This window comes from Capra hircus, chromosome 5 (genome assembly GCF_001704415.2).
Source record: "Capra hircus breed San Clemente chromosome 5, ASM170441v1, whole genome shotgun sequence".
Lineage (NCBI taxonomy): Eukaryota > Metazoa > Chordata > Mammalia > Artiodactyla > Bovidae > Capra > Capra hircus.
In genome coordinates this window covers 104,297,569-104,323,316 of record NC_030812.1, presented here as the reverse complement: position 1 = coordinate 104,323,316, position 25,748 = coordinate 104,297,569, and the positions used below count along the sequence as shown (strand labels likewise).

At 46.5% G+C, this 25,748-nt stretch overlaps 1 protein-coding gene across 1 annotated transcript in view; it reads left to right on the top strand.

Moving 5' to 3' along the window:
- The window catches only part of GALNT8 (polypeptide N-acetylgalactosaminyltransferase 8), a 36,463-nt gene extending 33,275 nt beyond the window's left edge, over positions 1-3,188 (top strand). Inside the window, exon 11 of the mRNA XM_005680979.3 lies at positions 2,808-3,188. Coding sequence (XP_005681036.2) covers positions 2,808-2,951 — 144 coding nt within the window. The 3' untranslated portion in view covers positions 2,952-3,188. The remainder of the gene's footprint in view (positions 1-2,807) is intronic.

Genomic DNA, 25,748 nt, shown 5'->3' with positions numbered 1-25,748 from the left:
CTGATGCTTTGAAAGATTGAAGGCAGGAGGAGGAGGGGAGGACGGAGGATGAGATGGATGGATGCCATCACCGATTTGATGGACACGAGTTTGAGCAAGCTCTGGAAGTTGGTGATGGACAGAGAAGCCTGGTGTGCTGCAATCCATGGGGTCACAAAGAGTTGGACATGACTGAGCAACTGAACTGAACTGAAGGTGCACAGTTTTTCTAGAATTTTGTTGAAGACTTTTTTTTTTTGTCTGAGTACATTAGAGATAATGGTCTGTATCGGGGTGATTGCTGTTGTTGTTTGGTTACCAAGTCATGTCCGAATCTTTTGAGACCCCCATGGAATGTAGCCTGTCAGGCTCCTCTGTCCTTGGGATTTCCCAGGCAACAATACCAGAGTGGGTTGCCATTCCCTTCTCTAAGGGATCCTCCCAGTCCAGGGTTCAAATCCACACCTCTTGCATTGGCAGATGGTTTCTTACACACTGAGCCTCCAGGGAAGCCTATACATTGTAATAACCAAGATGTATTGAGTATATATTTAAGTACCAAACATTGGAATAAACACTACCTAATTTAATCCTTACCCAAATCTTATAAGAGATGTATTATCATTAGCTCAACTTTATCTGAGAGGTAACTAGAGCACAAAGAAGTCAGACAACATCCCCCAGGTCACACAGCATATCCAGGATTCAAACACAGAATCATGTCCATTGGTTTTGCCTCACTGCTTGGGAAGTTTGATTCTTAAAGGGAGAAAAATACTGACTGTTGGTTGAAAAAGATGGTAGAGTTAGGAGCTTTTTTTCCCTTCTTGAATATTAGAACATTTGGATATATTTAAACTCGGTAGGAGAGGGATCTGCCAAGAGGGAGAAATAAGAGAAAGATGTTAGACAGGAAGGGTGTTTCTTCAGCATCAGGGATGGCTGGGCTCCGAGCACAGGGAGGCTGACAGCAGAGACAGAGACAGGGCAGTCCTCTGAGACCACCCCTGAGATTGCTCATGGCACTTGGGAGGGGGCTAGATTGGCTGGAAGCAAGGTCTTTTGACAAATAAAGGCATTTAGAGAAGGTGGTTGAGGCGTAAAAGCGTACTGAGGAGGCCTGGATGAGGAGCCCGCAGGAGTCAGCCAAGCTCTGAGGCCAGGCTGCTCCAGGCACTTCTGGGGACAGGCTACTCGGTTAATGGGCCCTCTCCAGGGGCACTCTGTGGTCCAGGAATGCGGCCCAGAGAATGGAGGGATGGGAGTGATGGAGGCAGTTGAAGAATGGGAGGGCAGCCCTGAATGATCGATGCTGGATGGATACGCCCAGGGAGGTGTGGAGGCGGCCAGCAGAGGGGGACCCAGGCGGCAAGGGAGGAGTCAGGTGAGGCTGGGGGAGCAGGGTCACTGGGGGCAGTCTGTAGCTGGAAGAGATGAGAGGCAGGGATAAGGGGGTCAGAGAGGGAGCAGAGATTTGGATGTTCAGTTCAGCTCAGTCACTCAGTCATGTCCGACTCTTTGTGACCCCATGAACCACAGCATGCCAGGCCTCCCTGTCCATCACCAACTGCCAGAGTCCACCCAAACCCATGTCCATTGCGTCGGTGATGCCATCCAACCATCTTATACTCTGTCATCCCCTTCTCCTCCTGCCCTCAATCTTTCCCAGCATAAGGGTCTTTTCCAACGAGTCAGCTCTTCTCATCATAGAGAGCAGCAACCCATTCCAGTATTCTTGCCTGGAGAATCCTATGGACAGAGGAGCCTAGCGGGCTATAGTCCATAGGGTTGCAAAGAGTCAGACACAACTGAGAGACTAAACAGCTTCAGCTCTGCTTGGTGTCAAGGAAACACGTGGGGAGGGGTAGGTCATGGACGGGGAGCAGTGAACTTCCCACCAGACTCCCCCCTGGATGCTGTGAACTCTGAGGATATGGGGAACTGTTTCACCCGGGCACTGAGGCAGACTCCTGCAAAGTGGTGGAGAGCGGGGTGGGGAGTAGAAAAGCCAGGAGAGGGGGACAGGGCCAGGACAGATGGCATGACCCTCAGTGTCAAGGTGAGCAGGTAAGGAGCAAAGAGGTCGGGGGTGATGAAGGTGGCACAAGGGGGCACAGAGTAGGACGCCGTCCCTCCCTCGGCCCCATGAGAATGGGGAAAGGTAGAGATGAGCTAAGATCTGTTGCACTTCTTCCATGTCAGGCACAGAGCTCAGTCGGTATTAACCCTGATATGGTCATCTGCCCACATCTCTCTGTTAATGGAGCAAGCATTCAACCCAGACTCTTTGACTCTAAAGCCCTCAGTGTTTCCAGCAGTAAACCTTGGCGAAGCTCCCACAACAAGGGGGCAGGAACTGCCCCCCAGAGAAAGCAGGTGGAGAAAATAGGCTGAGAGTCTTGAATGGGGCTTTTGCTCCTGTCCCACCAGAGAGCCTTGCTGGTGGGAGGGAGTGTCCGGATGAGTTTCACGAGCTCAGTGGTGAAGATGTGGAAAGGAGACCAAGTAGAGGACCGCGGTGCTGCAGGCTGCAGGCTGACTTGCCAGCTGTGCTGACCTGATGCTTCCAGCTCAGGATGGGTGGAGGAGAACAGAGGAACCAGCCCAGCACTGTTCACTCCCAGGTCTGGGGTTAGCTCACTGTAGGGGGAGGAGAGAAGGTTCTGGGTGATCTAACTCCGCTCAGCTTCCTGTCTCCTCTGGATGACTTGCCGAAGACTGAGGGAGCCCTCAGACTTGTATCAGAGCACGGCAGGCAGACTGGGAGCAGGCGAAGGGATGTTCTCCCAGGGTGTGTTAGCGATTTCGCTCTTTTTCCTTCCATCCAGGGAAGAGCCGTTATCAACAGAGTCACCAGGCGATGTCTGGAGATGAAGAGGGACATCTGGGGTGGCTACACGCTTGTTCTCCGGGCCTGCACCACGCAAGTGTGGACAATCCAGTACACTGTCCGAAACTGGGGGTCAGACTGAGGTCCAGTGATGCTCAGAGAGCCTAGGTTCTTGCCACAGCTCCCAATGCTGCTCAAAACAGAGAAGGGGGAGAGAAAGTGCATGTGTGTGTGTGTGTGTTTACTGTAACTTCAGCTAGGACTATCCTGAAAGGTGCAAATCGACCAGTAATTTTTTTAAAAAAAGCCCTCCATCCATCCAGCCCCACACCCCATAGCAGGTTTCTTTGGATTACCCCGTCTCTCCCACAGGGGCTGAGGGTATGAGGGAACACATATAACTAGCCAGTCCCGCTCTGCTCAGTGAAAATAGTGGAAAAAAATCCAAGCCCTTAAGGGTCTTTCTCTAAGGAGCTTATCACATTTAATAGGCTTGATTACCTGCTTCCTGCTACTATCCCTGAAAATTATGGAGAAAATGAGGCTTGGAACAGAGTGGCATCACTTATTGGGACACAAAGAAGGGATTGTAGGTAAATAATTAAGACCAGGGGGTCCTTCCCACTGCCCGTTGGATAAATCCTTTCCTATAGGTGGTGAGAGTACTCTTGCCTGGAAAATCCCATGGACGGAGGAGCCTGGTAGGCTGCAGTCCATGGGGTCGCTAAGAGTCGGACATGACTGAGCAACTTCACTTTCACTTTTCACTTTCACGCATTGGAGAAGGAAATGGCAACCCACTCCAGTGTTTTTGCCAGGAGAATCCCAGGGACGGGGGAGCCTGGTGGGCTGCCTCTATGGGGTCGCACAGGGTCAGACACGACTGAGGCGACTTAGCAGCAGCAGCAGCAGAGGTGGTGAGCTAGGCGGCTCTGTCTAGCTTCCATGAGGTCTTAGAGGCTGGTAGGAGTGGGCGTCAGTGTGGGAGAGGAAGTAGAACGTGCTGTGTTTCTGGGTTTGCCTTTCGAGGACATCCTTTCATCTTTTCACATCAGGGTTACTTGGGTGTGATTCTGGGAATCATCAGGCTTCCTTTAAGCATCAGGCAGATGTAAGTAAGTAAGTAAGTAAAGTCACTCAGTCGTGTCCGACTCTTTGTGACCCCGTGGACTGCAGCCCACCAGGCTCCTCAGTCCATGGGATTCTCCAGGCAAGAATACTGGAGTGGGTTGCCATTTCCTTCTCCAGGGGATCTCCCCAACCCAGGGATCGAACCCGGGTCTCCCGCATTGGAGGCAGACGCTTTAACCTCTGAGCCACCAGGGAAGCCCTGCCTGAGCCATCAGGCAGACGAGACACTGATAATTTAGCACAGAATTAAATCAGCTCAGGGTTTTTCAGGTAACTTTTTAGAAATGTACAAGTCATACACGTACAGCTTGATAAAATGTTTTCAGTGACCATACCCATATCAAGGACTAAAATGTTACCGCAATTAGAGATTTTATGATGAGAAATATGAAGAGGATATATGTTAAGCAAATGTATAACTTCTAGCTTCTGCCCAGCACTTTGAAAGGAAAATGCAATTCATAGCCAATCTTTTTCTTTTTAAAGCATGTGCCCAACAGCAAAATGGGCAAAGTTCACAATATTCTTAAAAGAAAAACTGTTTAACCTCACTCATAGGGCAATGCAACTTAAAACTGTACTGAAATCATTTTTCACTTAATGGTGAAAGTTTTAAAGTATAATGGCACATTCTGGTTAGCAGGACTGGAGAAGCAGGCAATCTCATGCTTTGATGGTAGGGATGAAAACCGGTACAATGCTTTTGAGGGGATGTTTGGCATTATCTAAAAATATTCTATGTGTATTTTCTATTTGTGCCACTAATTCCACCTCTAGAAATTCATAGCTCCAAAAACAAGAAAATATTTACATACAAAATAATTCCTTGCAGTGTTAATTGGAATCACAAAATGTTGGAAAAAAGACCATATACTCAAACATCAGAGAGTGGTCCACCCAGTGAGGTGCAGCTATAAAAAAGAGTGAGGACCAGTTTTTGAATGGATAGTGATTTTCACTACGAAAGGGGGAAAAGTGAAGGTGAAAGTCACTCAGTTGTGTCCAACTTTTGCAACGTCATGGACTATACAGTCCATGGAGTTCAGCCTCAAGTTATATGCCTTTTAGGCCAAGCTTCCCTGTCCTTCACTAACTCCCAGAGTTTGCTCAAACTCATGCCCGTTGAGTTAATGTTGCCATCCAAACATTTCATTCTCTGTCGCCCCCTTCTTCTCCTGCCCTCAGTCTTTTGCAGTATCAGGGCCTTGGTTGTCTTCCCAAAACACAGAGCCTGATTCTATAATCTTGAGGGAATATCACTTAAACCCAAGCCAAGGGACATTCTTCAAAATAAATGGTCTTTATATTTTGTGACGTCAGTCATAAAAAACAAAGACTGACTGAGGACCTGCCCCAGAGTAAAGGAGATTAAAGAGACAGGACAGGCCTCTCTTGTTTGCACCTCCTGCTGCTCTTGGATTCTGACACTTTTCCAAAGAGAGATGGGCCTGAGACTGTGGTCAGGTGTCCGGGCCTGGTGGTCCCTTTTCTCCAGGCCCCAGGTGTCATCCATAGCAGCCGTGAGCATCCCAGTGGTCTTTAGGACAAGCATCTTCCTCATCTGTGCAAAACCTGAGTTAAAGCGGCAAGGGCTGGGTCATAACAAACTGAGATTCTAGCAATTCCAAAGTTAATCTCCTCAAAAGTCCCTTTTTTTCCCTTGCACTCCATTTTTACAATAGGAAAAGTGCTTTTAGCTAATTTCCTAATTTTAAGGAAATTTGTAAAGTCCTTTTCTTTAAAGCAATATCTCTGTCTTTGGCGTGCTGGGTCCTCCTGCCGCCTGTGGGCTTTGCTCTCTAACTGCTGCGTGTGGGCCTCTCACTGCAGTGGCTTCTGTGCTGTGGTTCGCGGTCTCCAGAGGGCAGGCTCAGTAGCGGTGGTGTACAGGCTTCATTGCCCTGTGACGTGAGGGATCTTCCCAGACCCAGGGATGGAACCAGTGTTCCTTGCAATGCAAGGAAGATTCTTAACCACCTGACCACCAGGGAAGCCCCATAAAGTCCTTTTATAAAGATTAAGTGGAATAGAGTTAGGGCAGTAACGTCCTGGCAAAGATTGAAGGCAGGAGGAGAAGGGAACGACAGAGGATGAGATGGTTGGATGGCATCACCGTCTCAATGGGCATGAGTCTGAGTAAGCTCTGGGAGTCAGTGATGGAAAGGGAGGCCCGGTGGGCTGCAGTCCATGGGGTCACAAAGAGTTGGATACAACTGAGCGACTGAAATGAACTGAACTGAACTGAGTAACATTCTTGTGAAAAATTATCACTAGAACTGGTGAATAAATCAACTTCTCATGACTTTCAGTTCAGTTCAGTTCAGTTCAGTTGCTCAATCGTGTCCGACTCTTTGCAACCCCATGAATTGCAGCGCCAGGCCTCCCTCCTGGAGTTCACTCAAACTCACGTCCATCAAGTTGGTGATGCCATCCAGCCATCTCATCCTCTGTCGTCCCCTTCTCCTCCTGCCCCCATTCCCTCCCAGCATTACAGTCTTTTCCAATGAGTCAACTCTTCGCATGAGGTGGCCAAAGTACTGGAGTTTCAGCTTTCGCATCATTCCTTCCAAAGAAATCCCAGGGTTGATCTCCTTTAGAATGGACTGGTTGGATCTCCTTGCAGTCCAGGGGACTCTCAAGAGTCTTCTCCAACACCACAGTTCAAAAGCATCAATTCTTCATGCTCAGCTTTCTTCACAGTCTAACTCTCACATCCATACATGACTACTGGAAAAACTATAGCCTTGACTAAATGGACCTTTGTTGGCAAAGTAATGTCTCTGCTTTTGAATATGCTATCTAGGTTGGTCACAACTTTTCTTCCAAGGAGTAAGTGTCTTTTAATTTCATGGCTGCAATCACCATCTGCCGTGATTTTGGAGCCCCCCCAAAAATAAATTCTGCCACTGTTTCCACTGTTTCCCCATCTATTTCCCATGAAGTGATGGGACCAGATGCCATGATCTTTGTTTTCTGAATGTTGAGCTTTAAGCCAACTTTTTTACTCTCCTCTTTCACTTTCATCAAGAAGCTTTTTAGTTTCTCTTCACTTTCTGCCATAAGGGTGGTGTCATCTGCATATCTGATGTTATTGATATTTCTCCCAGCAATCTTGATTCCAGCTTGTGCTTCTTCCAGCCCAGCATTTCTCATATGTACTCTGCTAGAAGTTAAATAATCAGGGTGACAGTCAGTATACAGCCTTGCTGTACTCCTTTTCCTATTTGGAACAGTCTGTTGTTCCATGTCCAGTTCTAACTGTTGCTTCCTGACTTGAATACAGGTTTCTCAAGAGGCAGGTCAGGTGGTCTGGTATTCCTATCTCTTTCAGAATTTTCCACAGTTTCTTGTGATCCACACAGTCAAAGGCTTTGGCATAGTCAATAAAGCAGAAATAGGTGTTTTTCTGGAACTCTCTTGCTTTCTAGATGATCCAGTGGATGTTGGCAATTTGATCTCTGGTTCCTCTGCCTTTTCTAAAACCAGCTTGAACATTTGGAAGTTCATGGTTAACGTATTGCTGAAGCCTGGCTTGGAGAATTTTGAGCATTACTTTACTAGCGTGAGAGATGAGTGCAATTGTGCGGTAGTTTGGGCATTCTTTGGCATTGCCTTTCTTTGTGATTGGAATGAAAATGGACCTTTTCCAGTCCTGTGGTCACTAGTGAGTTTTCCAAATTGCTGGCATACTGAGTGCAGCACTTACACAGCATCATCTTTCAGGATTTGAAATAGCTCCACTGGAATTCCATCACCTCCACTAGCTTTGTTCATAGTGATGCTTTCTAAGGCCCACTTGACTTCACATTCCAGGATGTCTGGCTCTAGGTGAGTGATCACACCATCGTGATTATCTTGGTCATGAAGATCTTTTTGTACAGTTCTTCTGTGTATTCTTGCCACCTCTTCTTAATATCTTCTGCTTCTGTTAGGTCTATACAGTTTCTGTCCTTTATCGAGCCCATCTTGGCATGAAATATTCCCTTGGGATCTCTAATTTTCTTGAAGAGATCTCTAGTCTTTCCCATTCTGTTGTTTTCTTCTACTTCTTTGCATTGATCACTGAGGAAGGCTTTCTTATCTCTCCTTGCTCTTCTCTGGAACTCTGCATTCAGATGCTTACATCTTTCCTTTTCTCCTTTGCTTTTTGCTTCTCTTCTTTTCACAGCTATTTGTAAGGCCTCCCCAGACAGCAGTTTTGCTTTTTTGCATTTCTTTTCCATGGGGATGGTCTTGATCCCTGTCTCCTGTACAATGTCATGAACCTCAGTCCATGGTTCATCAGGCACTCTATCTATCAGATCCAGTCCCTTAAATCTATTTCTCACTTCCACTGTATAATCATAAGGGATTTGAGTTTGGTCATGCCTGAATGGTCTAGTGGTTTTCCCCACTTTCTTCAATTTAAGTCTGAATTTGGCAATAAGGAGCCACACTTCGCTCCCAGTCTTGTTTTTGCTGACTGTATAGAGCTTCTCCATCTTTGGCTGCAAAGAATATAATCAATCTGATTTCAGTGTTGACCACCTGGTGATGTCCATGTGTAGAGTCTTCTCTTGTGTTGTTGGAAGAGGGTGTTTGCTATGACCAGTGCATTCTATTGGCAAAACTCTATTAGTCTTAGCCCTGCTTCATTCCGCATTCCAAGGCCAAATTTGCCTGTTATTCCAGGTGTTTCTTGCTTCCTACTTTTGCATTCCAGTCCCCTATAATGAGAAGGACATCTTTTTGGGGTGTTAATTCTAAAAGGTCTTGTAGGTCTTCATAGAACCATTCAACTTCAGCTTCTTCAGCATTACTGGTTGGGGCATAGACTTGGATTACTGTGATATTGAATGGTTTGCCTTGGAAATGAACAGAGATCATTCTGTCATTTTTGAGATTGCATCCAAGTACTGCATTTCGGACTCTTTTGTTGACCATGATGGCTGCTCCATTTCTTCTAAGGGATTCCTGCCCACAGTAGTAGATATAATGGTCATCTGAGTTAAATTCACCCATTCGAGTCCATTTTAGTTCGCTGATTCCTAGAATGTCGATGTTTCCTCTTGCCATCTCCTGTTTGACCACTTGCAATTTGCCTTGATTCATGCACCTAACATTCCAGGTTCCTATACAATATTGCTCTTTACCGCATCGGACCTCGCTTCTATCACTAGTCACATCCACAGCTGGGTATTGTTTTTGCTTTGGCTCCATCCCTTCATTCTTTCTGGAGTTATTTCTCCACTGATCTCCAGTAGCGTGTTGGGCACCTACTGACCTTGGGAGTTCCTCTTTCAGTATGCTATCATTTTGCCTTTTGGGGTTCTCAAGGCAAGAATACTGAAGTGGCTTGCCATCCCCTTCTCCAGTGGACCACATTCTGTCAGACCTCTCCACCATGACCCACCTGTCTTGGGTGGCCCCACAGGGCATGGCTTACTTTCATTGAATTAGACAAGGCTGTTGGTCCTAGTGTGATTAGATTGACTAGTTTTCTGTGGGTATGGTTTCAGTGTGTCTGCCCTCTTGCAACACCTGCCGTCTTACTTGGGTTTCTTTTACAGTGGACGTGGGGTATCTGTTCACGGCTGCTCCAGCAAAGTGCAGCCGCTGCTCCTTACCTTGGAGAAGGGGTATCTCCTCACCGCCTCCCCTCCTGACCTTGAATGTGGAGTAGCTCCTCTCGGCCCTCCTGCACCCGTGCAGCCATCGCTCCTTGGACCTGGGGCAGCTCCTCCCGGCCGCCACCCCTCGGGCATGGGGTCCTCCCGGCTTCTGCTCCCTGACCTCGGACGGGGAGTAGCTCCTCTGGGCGCTTGTGTGCCGTTGCAGCCGCCCATGACTTTAAGTTGTTATAATTTTAAGAAACATGGTTCCCCCCCCCACAAACATTTTGATAAGTGTGGTTCCAAAGAGCAAACCTGTGTCAGAATTTCAAGTCTACTGTCCTTGAAACTATAAAAATCAAATCTCTCAATATTACCAGAAAGTTGTTTGGCCTTCCAAACAAAGAGCTTTAGGCAGAAACTCAGCTTTATGACAAGGAAGAAATAGGTGTAGTTTTAATGTAATTGATATAAACTGTTGTGTCAGTATTTCCCTAATATTCTCCTGCTTTCTTTGACAAGTCATCACAGTTAAGTCAGGACTTGTCTTTTCCAAGCACCTTGTCAGTCTTCTTCATTTTTTAAAGTTTCTTCACTAGCTACTAAATGAGGCTGGGGGCTGCTGTTTCCAATGTGTTTTCTATTGTTGTTTAGTCGCTAAATTGTGTCTGACTCTATGTGGCCCCATGGACTGTAGCCCACCAGGCTCCTCTGTCCATGGGATTCTCCAGGCAAGAATACTGGAGTCGGTTGCCATTTCCCCTGCAGACTCTTTACCACTGAACCACCAGGAAAGCCAATATGTTTTCTAGCCGAGGCTAAATTGAAGAAGACAGGCTGATGGGTTCCTGTTTGCACAGGTGATTTGTCCTGAGGTTGGACTGCAGCCCCCAGTCCCAGTTCCTCCCCCACCCCATCAAGCTACCTACTTCCCTTCCAGGGGCCCTGCTGATGGCCCATCCCCACCTGATCTGCAGCTCATTTTGAGCTGCACATGAGAATTCTTTACTTGAAAGAATTGCTTGGCAAATTTCTGTGTTTTTCCAAATTTCAAAGTTTGAGGAAAACCAGTGGAGAAGTTAGGAAAACAAGAAAAGACTCTATTATTCTCCTTCGAGAATGAAAGCTTTGCAAGTAACACAGAGATGTTACTCATCTGAAGGAATCCACTGAAGTGCCATGGAACGTGGGTGCAGGAGACGCTGACACACAGAGTCCAAGGTTAAGGGTGATAGTTTTGGAAACCAGACAGGAACACCCAGAAGAAAAGCAGTGATGATTAACCAGTTGATCTTCTAAACTATAGCTATAGCCATGTTGTCAGTGTGTGTCTGTGCCTGTCTCTAATGGTGAGTGATTGTTGCAAATAAAATAATAACTAATACATTCTATTAATTTATTAATACATTTTGTGCATTGTATGCTTTCCACAAATCTTATGAATGGTGTTCCAAGAAATAATAAATTTTGGGAGCAAAACATGTTTTAAAAAGAGCGATTTCAACGTATGGTTCTGACTAGTGCTGTTAACTATTAATGTCTCACTGGGAAATCTGAACGTTACATTATAATACACCGTGATGTTTGCTGGTGTTTCCAATAAAAGACTTCCTTTATTGGGCCATTTTAAAGTCTTCATTGAATTTGTTACAATATTGCTTCTTTTTTATGTGTTTTGGCCAGAGGCACATGGACTCTTAGCTCCCCAATCAGGGATAAAACCTGCACCCGCTGCATTGGAAGGAGAAGTTCCAACCACTGGGCCACCAGGGCATCCTGCTGGTGTTTTCTAGTACTTGAATATTTTCTGTAGACTATAGTTTTCATAAATGCAACTAAAATTGATATTTCTCCATATACATTTTTTTAGATATCCATGAGTAAAGAATATAATTAATTTTAGAAATAATTAAAAAATAACTTGGGCTTCCCTGATGGCTCAGATGGTAAAGAATCTGCCTGCAGTACAGGAGACCCAGGTTCCATCCCTGGGTCAGGAAGATTCCCCCAGAGAAAGGCATGGCAACCCACTTCAGTATTCTTTTCTGGAGAATTCCATGGACAGAGGAACCCGGTGGGCTGCAGCCCATGGGGTCTCAAAGAGCAACTAACATGACTGAGGCACTAACAAACAATAACTTAAGATTTGGGTGTTACTGAAAATTCTCCCAAATTCTAATTTTTATTCCTGAACCCTAAAGATAACACCTGTTGATAAACTATTGTGAATAATACCTTAACAGTGCTGGAGCCTGCCAGGTGGTTGCCCCTAATTTATTGTCCAGGGTTTCCATTAAATAGTCAATCAAACCGCGTTTCTCAGGATTTCCTCTTAATAAATTGTCCTTTTTCTCTTTCACCAAAATTTTTTGGCCGCATTTTTTAAAAGCCACTTCATTGAGGAGTGACTGATATGTACACATTTAATGCACACAGTTTAACGAGTCTGGGGACAAGTGTCACCCAGGAACCCATCCCTACTATCAAGAACACAGATATCCATCACCTCCTAAAGGTTCCTTTGGCCATTATTACCATTATTAGCACATGCACCATAAGTGTTATCCTTTTAGGAAAAATTTCAGTGTAAAATATAGAATTATTGGTACTTTACTGGTGGTCCAGCAGTTAGGACTGGGTTTAATCCCTTGTGGAGGAACTAAGATCCCACATGCCCCCCAGAATTTTTAAAAATGCAGAATGATTAGCCATAGACACTAGACTGTGGAGGAGATGCCCAGAGCTCACTCATCTTGCATCTTTATACCCAGTGACCATCCTCTCCCTGTGTCCCCACTCCCTGACCCATGGCATCCACCATTCTACTCTCTACCTCTCTAAATTTAGTTTTAGAAAACTAACCTATGACATCTAAAACTAACTAACCTTCCACGACAGAGGACGAAGTGGTTGGATGGCATCACCAACTTGATGGACATGAGTTTGAATAGGCTCCGGAAGTTGGTGATGGACAGGGAAGCCTGGCGTGCTGCCGTCCACGGGGTCGCAGAGAGTGGCACACGGCTGATGACCTAACAGCAGCAGCAGATTCTACATATAACTGAGATGATGCAGTATTTGTCTTTCTGTGTCTGGCTCATTTCAGTTAGCATCATGTCATCTAGGTCTAGCCATGTTGTCACACATTTGCCAAACTTTTCAAAAGGGCTTTGACAAAGCTACTTTCCCAGAAGCCTTTTCTTCTCTTGTCCACGTGTCGCTGTGCTGCGGGTGGCCAGGGGAGCCGTGGCCCCATCGGGAGCAGCCTGGATATGGTGTCTGGTGCACAGTGGTTCTCACGATTGTAACCATCTTCAGCAATTGGGTCCGTGTGACTTTTTAATCTTTCAGGGATTCTCTCCAGAGCAGGAGAGTTTTGCTGAAGGCTGAGTAAAGTCAAATGTATTTACACGTCCCCAGTTTCCTCTGATCCATGCGGGAAAGGGGAAAATCTAGAAATATGGATTACGATGACAGTGGCAAAAAGGGGACTCTGCGTAAAGCTCTAGTATCGTAATTTGGGGAACCCCTTTCTTCCAAAAGTCCCAGCCCCAGCCTTATGGAGGGAAGCCTTCAATGCCTGCTGGAGTCTTTCGTCACTGACTGGTAGAAGGTGCAGGGAAGATGTTATGGATTCTGTGAAGATGCTTCAGGACGGATGCTCCGCACTCTAAGCCATAAGCGTTAGTCACTTAGTCACGTCCAACTCTTTGAGATCCCATGGACTGTAGCCCGCCAGGCTCCTCTGTCCATGGCATTCTCCAGTCAAGAATACTGGAGTGGATAGCCATCCCCTTCTCCAGGAGATCTTCCCGACCGAGAGATCGAACCCAAGATTCCTACACTGCAGGCAGATTCTTTACCATCTTAGCCACCAAGGAAGCCCACTGTAAGCATGTGTCCTGCTGTCCTGATGATGGCTTATCTTCCACAACTGTAACCAGTTGCTGGGTCCTGGGAGGGCTGCTGCTCTGGCGACTGGCTACCTGCCGAGCCTGCCTTGCTCTGCTGGACTGGAATTGTCCACCATGGCTTAGAGATCGGGGGGATGGACTGAGGGGGCAGAAAAGAATTGACTTGGGGACAAAAGGCATGGCCACTGCAAAGCCAGTTTGGGTGATGGAGCACCTGCGGGATGGATGTGGCTGTGTGGGCTTCAACAATACCTGCACATCCTAGGGCAGTGGACCCTGTAGAGTGATGGAAGGTGCGAGGTGGGCAGGGGCTAGTCCTGCCTCTAGTAGCTGCTGCAGGAGCCCCCCAGGGAGCTCTGGCAGTGGCAGGTAGCGAAACACTGCTAGCTGAGCCTGGGGATTGGCCAGGCAGGCACGTGTGAAGGCGCCAGCAGAAGGGGGCCTCTGTGCGGCTGCCGCTGCTCCTGTTTCATTCCCTGCAGGGCAGCTCTGGCTTTCTCACTGTGCCTGAGGTTTCCCAGTCTTCATCCTCAAACCTTAGGACCTTTGCTTCTGGGATGAACTCAGTTCTAGAGGAGCAGGCACTGGCTCAGTTCCTCAGTAGTGAACCTGCTCTTGTGCATCTTTCTGTTCAGTCTGGAGGGAGCAAGAGAGGGTTTTTACTCATGGACACTTTGCCCAACAGACCTTTAATCAAACAGGTTGTTTTCCATAGAGGAGTTTTTTTTTTTTTTTTTTTGGATCCTACCCCAGCCCTTAGGAGACTGAGAAGAGCTCTGCAAAGGGGTAAGACCCTCAGCTATGAGACTCATGACTTTATGGCAAATAGATGGGGAAAAAATGGAAGCAATGACAGATTTTATTTTCCTGGGCTCCAGAATCACTGCAGATGGTGACTGTGGCCATGAAATTAAAAGATGCCTGTTCTTTGGAAGGAAAGCTATGACACACCTAGACAGCATGGTAAAAAGCAGAGATATCACTTTGCTGACAAAAGTCCCTATAGTCAAAACTATGGTTTTTCCAGTAGTCACATATGGATGTGAGAGTTAGTCCATAAAGAACGCTGAGCACCAAAAAATTGATGCTTTCAAATTATGGTGCTAGAGAAGACTTTTGAAAGTCCCCTGAACTGCAAGGAGAGCAAAGTCCTAAAGGAAATCCTACAGGAAATCAAGCCGGAATATTCATTGGAAGGACTGATGCTGAAGTTGAAGCTCCAATACTTTGGCCACCTGATGTGAAGAACCGACTCATTAGAAAAGACCCTGATGCTGGGAAAGATTGAGAAAGTGGAAACAGAGGATGCGATGGTTGGACGGCACCGTCAACTCAATGGACACGAATCTGAGCAAACTCTGGGAGATAACGGAGGACAGAGGACCTGGTGCGCTGCAGTGCATGAAGCTGCAATGAGCTGGACAGGACTTAGTGAGCAAACAACAGCAAAATGAGACTTGCTTTCTCCCTTGAACTTTCTGGGATTGGGGAAGATTTCTTAAAAGTCTAATAAGAAAAATCCTTAAAAAGGGAAGGCGTGTCTTCTACCTTACCCTGTAGAACTCCCTGTAGCCAAGTTCTCTCAGGGAGAGAGAGAGAGACAGAGAGAGAGAGAAAGAGAGAGAGAGGTTCAGGAGTCCTGGGCTCGATCCAAAGCCTTAGCAAAAGTAGGTCCACTGATATTGATCAGAACTACTTTCCAAGTGGGGACCAATGGCCAACACAGCAGACCCCTGGCCATCTTGAGCTTTTCTAAACATCCTGCTTATGTCTGGAGGGAGGGCAGGGGTGTTGAAAAAGTGAAAACAGTCCAGGATCTGTTCTATCCAGAAGGCAAGGAAGGGAGGTTCTTAAAGAAGCAGCCAAGTTCTCCGTGGGGTGGTGGCTGTGGTTGGGTTGGGCCTCTTTGGGCAAATAGACCAGCTGGCTGGTCACCAACTGAGTGCGATGTGGTAGAAACAGCAACTGTTCTGAAGTCCAGCTTGCCCGGGCCTGAGGTGGGAGTGGCCTGGCCGGTCCAGCAATGGAGAGACTTTGTCTCAGACATGCTTGGAATAAGTGCTCCCAGTTGAGTTCTTTGCCAGGACTCTCGTCTCTCTCCACTCCATCCTTGGATCCTTTTGGCTCCAGAGGTTCCTGCTTTTCTTGGCCAGGGGCCTCAGAGAGAGAGAGAGAGAGAGAGAGAGAGAGAGAGAGAGAGAGAGAGAGAGAGAGAGAGAGAGAGAGAGAGAGGGAGAGAGAGAGAGAGGGAGAGAGAGAGAGAGAGGTCAGAGTTTGTAGGAGTCTTTTTATTATGGGTTCCTGGTTACAGGAATTCAAAAATCTGGCTGTGAATGCTTATTCCTGGCCAACAATTGGCACCAACGTTATAACAAGGATCAACTTCAACCCTCCACCCGCTTTGAGTCAAATATGGAAAAACTCCATTTGGCAGTGCTTTCCCCTGACATAGCAGCACGAAGAGAAACAAACATCCCAAGTTTAAAAGGGGGAAACTTTGGAGTCAATCAGGGGTTCTCTGGGACTCTTATTCTGATAAGTAAGACTTTCAACTCTGCCATCACTTCTGATATTTGTGATCAAAAATGACTTCTAGACTAGGAATGCGAATCAGCTCTGAAGCCACAGCTGGAATAAAAGAACACAGTGTATTAAAAGTCCTTTTATAAGGCTTCCCCAGTGGCTCAGTGGTAAAGAACCCACCTGCCAATGCAGGAGATGCAGGTTCCATCCCTGGGTCGGGAAGATCCCCTGGAGGAGGAAATGGCAACCCACTCCAGTAAGTCAGAAAGGGAGAGACAAACACCATATGACAACACTTATATGTGGAATCTAAAACATGACACAAATAAACCTATCTATGAAACACAATCAAACTCGCAGACAGAGAGAACAGACTCCTGGTTGCCAAGGGCAACGGGAGCAGGAAGAGGGCGGGACTCGGGGTTTGTAATTAGCAGATGCAAACTCTCACACTCAGGACGGATGAACGACAGGGTTCTATGCTATAGCACAGGGAACTATATCCCAACCTCCTGGAGTAAGCCATAGTGGAAAAGAATATTGAAGAAAAAGAATGTATATTAAACAGAAAAAGAAAAGAAACATCCTCCATCCTGCCTTCTCCTTCAGGAATGCGTAGAGAAACAAAAGGATAAATAAGCCTCAGGTCTTATTTTTCATTGTAAGTATTTCCAAAACACATAAAGGAAAAACAAACAAAAAAGCCTACATCATCCAACCACTTTCAGGTAATAATTATACATTTCTCCTTATTTCCTCCTTGTCTTTTTTCTTTGAATCTATGTGTCTGAAGATATACATTTTATAAAATTAGGACCATATTTATACACAGGTGTAGCGTGAATTTTTAAATTTAATACTTTAAAGAAATCCAGGTTTTTTCACTAGCTCACTGTTTCTAAATATAGAGGAATCTTCTTAATATCTTCTGCTTCTGTTAGGTCCATACCATTTCTGTCCTTTATCAAGCCATCTTTATAAAGTATGGTCCTAATTTTATAAAATGTATACCTTCAGACACACAGATTTAAAGAAAAAAGACAAGAAGGAATTAAGGAGAAATGTATAATTATTACCTGAAAGTGGTTGGATGATGTAGGCTTTTTTGTTTGTTTTTCCTTTATGTGTTTTGGAAATGCTTACAATGAAAAATAAGACCTGAGGCTTATTTATCCTTTTGTTTCTCTACGCATTCCTGAAGGAGAAGGCAGGATGGAGGATGTTTCTTTTCTTTTTCTGTTTTATATACATTCTTTTTCTTCAATATTCTTTTCCACTATGGCTTACTCCAGGAGGTTGGGATATAGTTCCCTGTGCTATAGCGTAGGACCCTGTCCCTCATCCGTCCTGAGTGTGGTAGTTCACATCTGCTAATTACAAACCCCCAGTCCAGCCCTCTTCCTGCAAAGATGGGCTTGATAAAGGACAGAAATGGTATGGACCTAACAGAAGAAGAAGATATTAAGAAGAGGTGGCGAGAATACACAGAAGAACTGTACAAAAAAGATCTTCATGACTCAGATAACCACGATGGTGTGATCACTCACCTAGAGCCAGACATCCTGGAATGTGAAGTCAAGTGGGCCTTAGAAAGCATCACTATGAACAAAGCTAGTGGAGGTGATGGCATTCCAGTTGAACTATTTCAAATCCTGAACGATGATGCTGTGAAAGTGCTGCACTCAATATGCCAGCAAATTTGGAAAACTCAGCAGTGGCCACAGGACTGGGAAAGGTCCGTTTTCATTCCAATCCCAAAGAAAAGCAATGCCAAAGAATGCCCAAACTACCACACAATTGCACTCATCTCACACACTAGTAAAGTAATGCTCAAAATTCTCCAAGCCAGGCTTCAGCAATACATGAACTGTGAACTTCCTGATGTTCAAGCTGGTTTTAGAAAAGACAGAGGAACCAGAGATCAAATCGCCAACATCCCCTGGATCATGGAAAAAGCAAGAGTGTTCCAAAAATATATATATTTCTGCTTTATTGACTATGCCAAAGCCTTTGACTGTGTGGATCACAAGAAACTGTGGAAAATTCTGAAAGAGACAGGAATGCCAGACCACCTGACCTGCCTCTTGAGAAACCTGTATGCAGGTCAGGAAGCAACAGTTAGAACTGGACGTGGAACAACAGACTGGTTCCAAATAGGAAAAGGAGTATGTCAAAGCTGCATATTGTCACCCTGCTTATTTAACTTCTATGCAGAGTACATCATGAGAAACGCTGGGCTGGAAGAGCACAAGCTGGAATCAAGATTGCCAGGAAGAATATCAGTAACCTCAGATATGCAGATGACACCACCCTTATGGCAGAAAATAAAGAGGAACTAAAAAGTCTCTTGATGAAAGCGAAAGAGGAGAGTGAAAAAGTTGGCTTAAAGCTCAACATTCAGAAAACGAAGATCATGGCATCTGGTCCCATCAGTTCATGGGAAATAGATGGGAAAACATTGGAAACAGTGTCAGACTTTATTTTTGGGGGCTCCAAAATCACTGCAGATGGTGACTGCAGCCATGAAATTAAAAGACACTTACTCCTTGGAAGGAAAGTTATGACCAACTTAGACAGCATATTCAAAAGCAGAGACATTACTTTGCCGACTAAGGTCCATCTAGTCAAGGCTATGGTTTTCCCAGTAGTCATGTATGGATGTGAGAGTTGGACTGTGAAGAAAGCTGAGCACTGAAGAATTGGTGCTTTGGAACTGTGGTGTTGGAGAAGACTCTTGAGAGTCCCCTGGACTGCAAGGAGATCCAACCAGTCCATTCTAAAGGAGATCAGCCCTAGGATTTCTTTGGGAAGAACGATGTTAAAGCTGAAACTCCAGTACTTTGGCCATCTCATGAGAAGAGTTGACTCATTGGAAAAGACTGTAATGCTGGGAGGGATTAGGGGCAGGAGGAGAAGGGGACGACCGAGGATGAGATGGCTGGGTGGCATCACTGACTTGATGGATGTGAGTCTGAGTGAACTCCGGGAGATGGTGATGGACAGGGAGGCCTGGCATGCTGCGATTCATGGGGTCGCAGAGTCGGACACGACTGAGCGACTGAATTGAACTGAACTGAACTGATAGAGGAGTCATCTGCTGAAAGACAGACATTTCTAGTACAGGCTTTAGAAGATGACTCTGTGGAATGATGGTGTGGGTGAATCTTTCAGGCACAAGTCTTAGGTGGAGCAGAGCACTTCCTCCGTCAACCAGGCCAGCACCAGGGCTGCTGCTCCAAGAGCAAGAAGGCAGAGGCGATTGCGTTAGAAAGAAAGAGTTCTGTTCTTCTAGGTGTGTTCTCCTAGTTCTGTTCTCCAGCAACTATAAACCCATAGGACTAAGTCTGGTCTGTAATGATGGAGTCAGCACCTCCCAGTTCAGTTCAGTTCAGTTGCTCAGTTGTGTCCGACTCTTTGCAACCCCATGAATTGCAGCACTCCAGGCCTCCCTGTCCAACACCATCTCCTGGAGTTCACTCAAACTCACGTCCATCGAGTCTGTGATGCCATCCAGCCATCTCATCCTCTGTGGTCCCCTTCTCCTCCTGCCCCCAATCCCTCCCAGCATCACAGTCTTTTCCAATGAGTCAACTCTTCGCATCAGGTAGCCAAAGTATTGAAATTTCAGCTTTAGCATCAGTCCTGCCAAAGAACACCCAGGACCGATCTCCTTAGAATGGACTGGTTGGATCTCCTTGCAGTCCAAGGGACTCGCAAGAGTCTTCTCCAACACCACAGTTCAAAAGCATCAATTCTTCGGTGCTCAGCTTTCTTCCCAGTCCAACTCTCACAATCCGTACATGACCACTGGAAAAACCATAGCCTTGACTAGACAGACCTTTGTTGGCAAAGTAATATCTCTGCTTTATATTATGCTATCTAGGTTGGTCCATTGGAGAAGGCAATGGCACCCCACTCACTCCAATACTTTTGCCTGGAAAATCCCATGGACGGAGAAGCCTGGTAGGCTGCAGTCCGTGGGGTTCCTAAGAGTCAGACACGACTGAGGGACTTCATTTTCACTTTTCACTTTCATGCATTGGAGAAGGAAATGGCACCACTCCAGTGTTCTTGCCTGGAGAATCCCAGGGATGGGGGAGCCTGGTGGGCTGCTGTCTATGGAGTCGCACAGAGTCGGACACAACTGAAGCGACTTAGCAGCAGCAGCAGCAGCAGCAGGTTGGTCATAACTTTCCTTCCAAGGAGTAAATGTCTTTTAATTTCATGGCTGCAGTCACCATCTGCAGTGATTTTGGAGCCCTCAAAAATAAAGTCTGACAGTTTCCACTGTTTTCCCATCTATTTCCCATGAACTGATGGGACCAGATGCCATGATCTTCGTTTTCTGAATGTTGAGCTTTAAGCCAACTTTTTCACTCTCCTCTTTCGCTTTCATCAAGAGACTTTTTAGTTCCTCTTTATTTTCTGCCATAAGGGTGGTGTCGTCTGCATATCTGAGGTTATTGATATTTCTCCTGGCAATCTTGATTCCAGCTTGTGCTCTTCCAGCCCAGCGTTTCTCATGATGTACTCTGCATAGAAGTTAAATAATAAGCAGGGTGACAATATACAGCCTTGACGTACTCCTTTTCCTATTTGGAACCAGTCTGTTGTTCCATGTCCAGTTCTAACTGTTGCTTCCTGACCTGCATACAGGTTTTTCAAGAGGCAGGTCAGGTGGTCTGGTATTCCCCTCTCTTTCAGAATTTTCCACAGTTTCTTGTGATCCACACAGTCAAAGGCTTTGGCATAGTCAATAAAGCAGAAATAGATGATTTTTTGGAACTCTCTTGCTTTTTCCATGATCCAGGGGATGTTGGCGATTTGATCTCTGGTTCCTCTGCCTTTTCTAAAACCAGCTTGAACATCAGGAAGTTCGCAGTTCATGTATTGCTGAAGCCTGGCTTGGAGAATTTTGAGCATTAGTTTACTAGCATGTGAGATGAATGCAATTGTGTGGTAGTTTGAGCATTCTTTGGCATTGCCTTTCTTTGCACCTCCCAGCCGAGAGCAAAAGGAGCCTCCCACCTTGGAAGATGCTCCTCAACCAGGATGACATTTATTGATCATCTACTAGGTGCTGGGCTCTGGGGGCTGTGCAAATGCTGTTCATCATCCTCCAAACCACCTGACCATGTAAGCATTATGCCCACACTCTACAAAGGCAGAAAGTAAGTCTCTCAGAGATTAATATACCAGTTCACAGTCACAAAAGTGGTGAATGATCAGATGAGGACCGTAACTGGGTTTCCAGGGTGTACCAGGATTGAAAAATATAGCCTTTGAAATAAACAAAAAACATAATTTCAAATCACTTTTGTTAAAACACACCTTTCCTCCAGACTCTATAAATGATATGTATTTATTGAAGAAACATTGCTACCAGTCTCTTTATTTTCTTTGGTCCCTCGGTTTGGAAAGTCTCTGCTTATCTGATTTTCCTTTCTGGGATTTTTTTTTTTGAAGATTTTTTATTTTAATGTGTACCATTTTTAAAGTCTCTATTGAATTTGTTACAATGCTGCTTCTGATTAAGGTTTTATTTCTCTGGCCATGAAGTATACGGGATCTTAGCGCCCTGGTCAGGAATCAAACTTGTGTCCCCTGCACTGGAGGGTGGATTTTTAACCACTGGAACTCCAGGGAAGTCCCCAGGATTATTTGTCTTTGGGTCAAATGATCACTTTCATTCTACTGTGCTGAGTAACATATCTTAGTGATTGGTTACAGGCATCAGGATGTGGAGACCATTGGAGGGGCCATTATTCTACTTACTACCATGCCAAGTGGATTTATGTTAGGATTCTACTTATTCAGCCATCTACTGCAATCTGACACATGGATGTGCAAAGGCTGCTGTGAAGCACAAAACAGGAACATTCCCCCTAGACTGGAGAAGGAGAAGGCAGCTGGCCAGAGATTTAAGGGGGTGGGACGGGGCTGGGGGTCCATGCAGAGCAAACAGAGTTTGGAAAGACCTGGGTGGGATGGCAGTTAGGATCGTCTACATTGCTGGAGCATAAGGTACTTCTCCATGCTCTGCCTGTGTTGTCCTTGAGGAGGGGGCCTGAGATGGACAGGCAAGAACGGGCAGGTCTCGGGGGACCCTGGGTGCAGTTAAGGTGCTGGACTTCATGCTGTAGCCACAAGTAAGCCACTGAAGGATTTCTGAACAGAGGAGCAGTGGTGCCAGCGTCCTGGCCAGGTATCATTACATTCCAGGGATTCTTCCGTGTGTGCTTGGGGCTTCCTTGGTTTCCTCCTGGGGACCACACACACTCTACCTCTTTCTAAAATGAGCACAGTGCAGCCCTTTAAGACCCTCTTAACACACCTTCTGGGGCATCTCGGGTAGTGCCAGTGGTAAAGAACTTGCCTGCCAATGCAGGAGACATAAGAGATGTGGGTTTGATCCCTAAATTGGGAAGATTGCCTGGAGAAGGAAATGGCAACCCACTCCAGTACCCTTGCCTGGAAAATCACATGGGCAGAGGAGCCTGGCAAGCTACGGTCCATGGGGCTGCAAAGAGTTGGACACGAATGAGGGACTGAGCACAGCCCACCCTCTGGGTTAACCCTGGTGCCTGCTGTCGCTAAGGCTGCTGCAAGGTCCTCAAAGGTGACTCTGCAGAATCTCTTCCCATATCATGTCCAGGAAGAGGCTCTGATTATCTCCCTGCTTCCAGTGTCTTCCCCTACCTCCCCACCCCTCAGGGGCCATCTTCATTAAGGTCCTAATTAGGACAGCATCAGTGAGCTGTAAATGCAGCTGTAGGAGATGATCGCTTGTCTCAGCAGTTCTGTTGTTTCTCTGAGAGCAGGAGCAGAAGCAAGGATGGGGCAGAAGCAAGGATGGAGCAGAAGCAAGGATGGAGCAGAAGCAAGGATGGAGCAGAAGCAAGGATGGAGCAGAAGCAAGGATGGGGCAGAAGCAAGGATGGGATGGGGTGAAAGCACCGGTGTTAGCCAGAAAATCTGCCTGTGAAGCCCAGCTCTGCCACTGAACAGCATCTCACAGTGAGCAACTCACAGAAATTCCATTGTAATTCAACTGGATAATCTTTAGAATGGGGGGTGTATTAGCCCATCAGGCCCCTCTGTCAATGGAATTCTCCAGGCAAGAATACTGGAGTGGGCTGCCATTTCCTTCTCCAGGGGAGCTTCCCGACCCAGGGATGGAACCCACACCTCCTGTGTTACAGGCAGACATTTTACTGTCTGAGCCACCAGGGAAGCCCTGTATTAGCCAGGGTAGGCTAACTGCGGTAACCAAGTTTACCTAGTAGTTTAACTCGATAAAAGTTTATGAATTGCTCATAAAACAGCCACGCAGGTGTTCTGTTAAGCTCTCCTCCGCCTTGTGACTCAGGGACTCAGCCAGCCTCTACAGTATGGCTCCCTCAACCCCTCCACCCTGCAGTCCTCGGCATCCTCCTTATCTGGTCAACAGATACGGGAAGGCGAGAGAGTGTTCAGGTTTGTGTGGGTTCATGGGCCAGCCTGGGAAGTGACCCACATCCTTTTTATCCACATTCCACTGGGCCAAACCCAGTCGCATGGCTGTATCCACATAATTGCGAGGGAAGCTGGGAAATGTAGTCCAGTTGTGTGTCTAGGATGAGAAAGGAAATGGTTCACTGCACACTGGGTCAGTCTTTCCCCCTATCTAACTATATGGGCAAAATGTTTTACAGAGTTAAACTGCTGATAGATCAGTGCCTCCAGCAGTGCCTTGGACAGGTAAGTATTGAAAGTGGTTTTTTTTCCCTATGAAAAATTCACACTACTGTATAGTGAATTAGCTCTATGTATACATACATGTCGGAGAAGGCAATGGCACCCCACTCCAGTACTCTTGCCTGGAAAATCTCATGGATGGAGGAGCCTGGTAGGCTGCAGTCCATGGGGTCGCTAAGTCGGACGTGACTGAGCAACTTCACTTTCACCTTTCGCTTTCGTGCATTGGAGAAAGAAATGGCAACCCACTCCAGTGTTCTTGCCTGGAGAATCCCAGGGACGGGGGAGCCTGGTGGGCTGCCATCTATGGGGTCACACAGAGTCGGACACGACTGAAGTGACTTAGCAATAGCAATATGTACATGTTAGAGAAGGCAATGGCACCCCACTCCAGTACTCTTGCCTGGAAAATCCCATGGATGGAGGAACCTCGTAGGCTGTAGTCCATGGGGTCGTGAAGAGTTGGAGACGACTGAGCGACTCCACTTTCACTTTTCACTTTCATGCATTTGGGGAAGGAAATGGCAATCCACTCCAGTGTTTTTGGCTGGAGAATCCCAGGGACAGGGGAGCCTGGTGGGCTGCCGTCTCTGGGGTCACACAGAGTTGGAGACCACTTAGCAGTATACATACGTGTGGGCTTCCCTGGTGGCTCAGAGCTTAGAGTGTCTGCCTGCAATGTGGGAGACCTGGGTTTGATCCCTGGGTCGGGAAGCTCCCCTGGAGAAAGAAATGGCAACCCATTCCAGTATTCTTGCCTGGAGAATCCCATGGACGGAGGAGCCTTGTGGGCTACAGTCCACGGGGTCGTGAAAGAATCAGACACGACCGAGCAACTTCACTTTCACTTTCGCATAGACACACTGGGGCTTCCCTAGTGGCTCAGTGATAAAGAATCCACCTGCCAATGCAGAAGACACAGGTTCCATTCCTGGATCAGGAAGCTCCCCTGGAGAAGGAAATGGCAACCCACTCCAGTATTCTTGCCTGGGAAACCCACAGACAGAGGAGCCTGGTGGGCTATAATCCATAGGGTTGCACAGAGTCGGACATAGCTGAAGCCGCTCAGCCTGCACGCATGCATAAGTAGTGTCTATACGTCAATCCCAATCTCCCAAGTCATCCCACTCCTCCACACTGTTACCTCCTGGCTGTCCATACGTTTGTTCTCTACGTCTGTGTCTCTATTTCTTCTGTGAAAATAAGATCGTCTGTACCATTTTTCTAGACTCCACATATATACGTTAAGGTATGCTGTTTGTTTTTCTGAATGTGGTTTTTGTGCCCAGGAAAGTGTGTCTCTGAAGAAAACAAACACCCCAGGAAGGAAAGGTAAATTGTGGGTTGTGAGAGCTCTCCTCCTTCATGGTTGCTTTAAATGTACCAGGAAACAAGATTCAGTAAGAAACAGTCCATTAGCAGCAGTAAAACATCCTTCAAAGGAAAACTGCATTAGCCTCGGCACCCTTAGGACAGAGATGCTGTCTGCCAGGAGATGCATCTTCCTGTCTGCTCTGATGGGGTCAGAGTCCCTAGGCTTCTTCAGCTTCCTTTGCTGCTGCTTCTTCAATGACTTGTCCCCTTTCCCATCCTCAGACCGCTCCCCCACACCCACACTACTTTCCCTCATGGAGGATTAATAGGGGCTGACTCAGGAGTGATACACAGGAGATGGGTGGGTTACACTAGACCAAATAATTTAGAGGAATAAATAAGGCAACCTCAGTCACAAATGGCTCAGCAGGTAAGGAATCTGCCTGCAATGCAGGAAAATCAGGAGACACAGGTTCAATCCCTGGGTCAGGAAGATATGCCAGAGAAGGAAATGGCAATGCATTTCAGTATTCTTGCCTGAAAAACCTCATGGACAGAGGAGCCTGGTGGGCTACAGTCCATGGGGTCACAAAGAGTTGGACACGACTGAATGACTAAGCACACAGTCATTGAAAGGAGAATGAAGTGGCATTTGGCCTAAGAGAAAGGTCCAGTCTAATTCAGACTCTTGTGCAAGGGAATATGCGCATCACTTGAACAGAAAGCAGA